Genomic DNA, 4,852 nt, shown 5'->3' on the forward strand with positions numbered 1-4,852 from the left:
TAGATAGATACTTTATTTATTCCACACTAGATTCATGCTCCTGTTTCCGAGAGTGAAAGATCAAATTCTTTTTAGTTTAAAGGTCTCTGGTCCTAGACTCATTTTATTGTTATTAGCATAACATAGACAAAATAAATAACATCAAATTCAAACATTATCCTCAACATTATCCGCCATGAGTCTGAATTGGAGGGTAATAAGTTACAAAAATAAAATCTAAGAACAAACAGAAATAAATGATGCTCAAAATACATTTACAGTTTAATCTAAAGCTCACCCTTGCAAGGATGTTTAAAACATTTAATTGATGCAACAGTTTTCCTGTCCTTATCTGTGAATATCAACAGCATTTAGATACCTATGATTTTGTTCTGCTAGGCTTTGTCACAAACGAATGTTCAGAATATTTTTGAAGACTCGTTTGAAGTTCCCATTGCAGAGCGGGTATATAAAAGGGTTGAGAGTGGAGTTGATGTAACCTAACCATATGGTAAACATGTGTAGGTCATGGTGCACGCATTCTTTACAGAACGCCATGACCATGAAAGCAATGAAGTACGGTATCCAACACAACAAGAAAGCAGCGATTATAAAGCCCAACTGCTTGGCTGCCTTGTGCTCCTTATGGATCCTCAGACTTTGGATACGCTGACGTGATTGGTCAATAAACTTTTGCCACGTCTGTCTCAGGGTCACCGCATTAGCCGGGTCCAATTTTTCATCTTCAACCCCTTCCTCAGTCCAAGGCAGAGCCTGACTGGGGTCATAATTGTTGTAGAGCACAGAGGTATATCTCTGCATGTCTGAAACCTGACTGATATCACAGACACCACTCACTGAGTTTGGCACTGTGACGTGACATTCATTTAAAGAAGCCTGAAGTTTGTTCTCGTTATTCCCCTCTGAGCAAATTACATCCTGCGGCACCGAAGGTCGACTCAGGGGAACCTCAATGTCTGACTGCTTCTCCTCAGGAGACAAGGAGCACCTTTTGGCCTTTTGTGCCATTCTGAGTCGTTTTGTTGTCATGGCAAGAAATGACGTCTGCTGGCACTTTACACCAATTTTTCTGTGAGATCTAGATGAAGCGGTTTTAGTTTTATCGCCATCCTCGAGGGAATATGCCTGATCTAGGGTGTTCTGGTCTAACAGGCGTTGTTTTTTAGAGTGTGTCAGTGGAACCTCACATTCCCTCTTGGGTGATTTGGAGTCACTTTTCACAGGCGTTTGAGCATTTTGTCCATTCTCATTTTCCCCAAATGAATCTGTTGGATGAATGATTCTCTCTCTGTCCCTCAGATGTTGCCTTACTGCCAAGTAGATGTGTGTGTAAAACCAAAGCATCAAAATTGAGGGTACATAGAAGTTGAAGACGGCAGTAATAACCTTAAACCACGTGACAAAGCGGAAATCTGTGTCACACTTGTTCTCCTCCTCGGGTTTAAGGTCTACATGAGTAAAAGACCTCCATCCTAAAATAGGAATAATCCACATCATCGACAGCAGCCAGGCACCCGAAATCATCACGCTGGCTTTTCCCCGCGTGCGATATTTCAGGTACTTAAGCGGCTGTCTGACAGAGCGGTACCGATCCAAACACAGGATAAACAAGCTGAAAATTGAGGCTGTGCTAGCCACGTAGTCCATAATGAGCCAAAACTGACAGACAGCCCGCCCCAGCTTCCATTCATCCTCCAACAAATACACCAAATTCAGAGGCATTACTGTGGTCCCCACGATTAGATCTGCCACAGACAGGCTGACAATGTAGAGGTTCCCAACAGTGTGGAGGCTCTTCTCTTTCTTAACGGCGTAGAGGACAAGCAGGTTCATTATGACTGTGAGGAGAGAAAGAAGTCCCAGAAAGACACCCAGCAGGGCGTTGTGAAAGCGCTCATGCAGGGTCAGGGTGTGATTGCTCCTCAGTGAATCACCATCGAAAAGGCCGCTCCAGCTGTTGTTGCTGTTATTGAGGTGGAGAGGGTCTGTGGAAGGTGACAGACCAGATTCCATCATAATAGGTGAGATGGTCACCTCTAGATCCAGTCACATCATGAAAAATTGTAGGCAAGGGTGTCTGTTAGCCAACTCATGGAACAGTAGGTTTAAATCTGGTGTGGAAGGTGTATTTACTCAGTTTGGATCCAACAATTACAGCATGATGACCAGTGGACCTTTAGGTTAAATCCTTAGGCTTTCTGTGTTGTCTATTAGTCCATTAATTATATAAATCCAGACGGTTATTACCTGGAAAACATAAACAAAAAACATTAAAATGTGTCAAAACTCAAAAATGTCTTTCACTTATTGTTACTTTACTTGAATGCCTGACCTTCACTGTACAGAATGATGTATGTGTAGAGTTTGACACAAGAAGACTGTTTTCACATTCATCTGCTGAAGGAGGAAAATTTCTCTATACTCGACTTGGATCTGAGTCTTAATTTACATGCACATGTGAGCATAATTTTATGACAAAATTACTAATTTGGAAGCTAATCATGATCCAATAGGCAACTTACACAAGTGTGATGTGGAAACGGGAAGCCTTCCATGCACTGAGAGTACTCAGAATGGACTTTTAAGTGAAGCAGGAGACAATTGGTGTCCAGCTGCTTTACAAGTTTTACAATGAAAAATATTTACCTATTGAGACATTCCAGATTCTTTAATAAGGAAGAAAGGGTATATTGTTGTGAAAGAAATATTCAGATCCTTTCGTTAAACCTAGGGAGTTCTTAACTGATTATTCAACAGTCTCAGTTTATGCCTCTATATAACCTACATAAGAACACTAGATCATCAGCAATGATCGTGATGATTTCTTTGTAGTTATTTTTAATGCCTTTCGGTCACATCCCCCTTGAAATCAAATGAAGATGTGGTAGAAACACTACTGCCTTTGTGAACAGGGGTCACCAGAATTGACAAAAAAAGTTCCTTGCTGCTTTAAGTAAAGGTACAAAATATATCAATGTAAAATCCTGTGTTCAAACTCCTTGTCAGGAAAACTACATTATAGTATTAACCATTATAGCATTAAGTATTAGCAGCCAAAATTGACCTAAAGTATCAACAGTAAAAGTACTTGTTATGCAGAAAAATGGCTGATATATTAACATTATTAAATACTGCTGTATCAGTGTCTACTGTTAGGGTTAGCTGGTTAAGGTGGAGCTAGTTTTAACTACTTTACATTCAGTTAGGCAGTTTAGTTCAGTGGTTCCCAATCTAGGGGTTAGGCCCCTCCAAAGGGTCACAGATAAATCTGAAGGGTTTTAAGATGATTAATGGGCTAGTAACAAAGACAAAACTAAAGTTCTGCAAAAAAATTGGACTTTTCTCTAATCTTTATATCAAAACAATTTTCAAAATGAAACCATATATCTTTAGTGCAACTGCTAACAACTCAGTGACATCTGAAATGTGATCTTGCACCCCAACTACACAATGTGTTTGTTGGAAAGCTTCGGTTGGGCACAACTTGTTCCACAATATAGTACATGTATATAAAATCTTAATCTGAGAAGTAACTAGTAACTAAAGCTGTTAAATCAATGTAGTGGACTAAAAAGTGAAATATTTCCATAAATGTAGTACAAAGAAATACTGAAGTACTAAATTTGACCTACACACAGTACTGGAGTAAATGCAATTAGTTAGCGTCCAGCACAGTGTAATTGTGATGGAAAAAACCCAAATTATTTTGCGGTCAGATGCAAGTGCCTGTATATAGAATGGTTTAGATACACAGTATTAATATGCTAAAAGCTCTCTTGCTCTTTCTTTTTCACTGTCCAGCTGGCTTTCTTTAACACTCACATAAGGGGAGGGTGGCAAATCCCATCAACGACACAGCAGTAGACAAACTGTGTGATTGGAGGAAAGGAGGCACTGACATGCTGCCGGTGTTGTATGATGGAATCTTTCTCTTAGTATTTATAAAATCCTATACACTACGCAATGTTTGATGAAATGAAATCAGTCTGCAAAGCACAGCAGGACGTCTCATATTAAAACATACCAATATGTTGCTGGAAAAGCACTTATCTTGACTTTTTGGTATTGATTTTTAAGAGAGTAGACTGAAATAAACCCGTTGCCATGGAGGCAGGTGGGTGTTTCTGTACATGGCTTGTGCAGACTTGTCTTTCTGTGATTAATCTGTGAATTAAAATACGTCATTTGGCCTTTTTAGGACCCTCAGATTCAGAAGTAGAAAACATTACGCAACATATCTTTTTTTCTCCATCAAAAGAGAATCATCATGCCAGTGTTTTGCCAATAAGGTCATCACATCCCACTCATATTATATAATTAGAAAACTAGAAACTAGGAGATTCAAAGTGATGGACTCAATGATACCAGTGTACATGTAAATCGAAATCATGTCTGGAGATAAATAAATTAATAAAAATATGAACAAAAACTTTCAGAATATGACCATGTGTGGTTTAGCATGTCCTCAGAAAGAAAAATATTTCCATATGTAAACAAATGTGAAATCTAAGTCTTAAGCATTCAAAACAGTGAGAGGGAGGAAGGAAACATGTTGCTAATTAACTAAGCAGAATTAATTCATTAATTCTAGTTTCTTCCCTTGTTGTCCAACAGATATGACTACATATTTTTTCGGTCTGTATCTCTGTATATCTGTGCCTGCTTACTCACTGGTGACACACACTCAGGAGGAGGAAGGGGGGGGAAGCTCACTGGTGTTTAGTAATTTGAAGGAGAAAAAACCCACAACAGTAGTGGGGGCTGAAAGGTTTTAGCAGAGCACAGTCGGGAACCGACTCATTCTAACTGTCATCGTGGTTGTGATATTAAAATGGGCCAATGTTGGAAAAAT

At 39.2% G+C, this 4,852-nt stretch overlaps 1 protein-coding gene across 1 annotated transcript; it reads right to left on the reverse strand.

The window, feature by feature from the left end:
* Nucleotides 1-317: 317 nt before the first annotated feature.
* hrh1 (histamine receptor H1) lies at nt 318-2,235 on the reverse strand. The gene has a single exon (XM_035662334.1). The coding sequence runs from the start codon at nt 2,014-2,016 to the stop codon at nt 385-387; it is 1,632 nt and encodes a 543-aa protein (XP_035518227.1). The 5' UTR covers nt 2,017-2,235; the 3' UTR covers nt 318-384.
* Nucleotides 2,236-4,852: the final 2,617 nt, after the last annotated feature.

Source organism: Morone saxatilis, unplaced genomic scaffold (genome assembly GCF_004916995.1).
Source record: "Morone saxatilis isolate NCDOM2014 unplaced genomic scaffold, NCSU_SB_2.0 Contig18, whole genome shotgun sequence".
Taxonomy (NCBI): domain Eukaryota; kingdom Metazoa; phylum Chordata; class Actinopteri; family Moronidae; genus Morone; species Morone saxatilis.

What these genes read in the sequence shown, in the direction of transcription:
- hrh1 (XM_035662334.1), bottom strand. Translation starts at nt 2,016, where the DNA reads ATGATGGAATCTGGTCTGTCACCTTCCACAGACCCTCTCCACCTCAAT.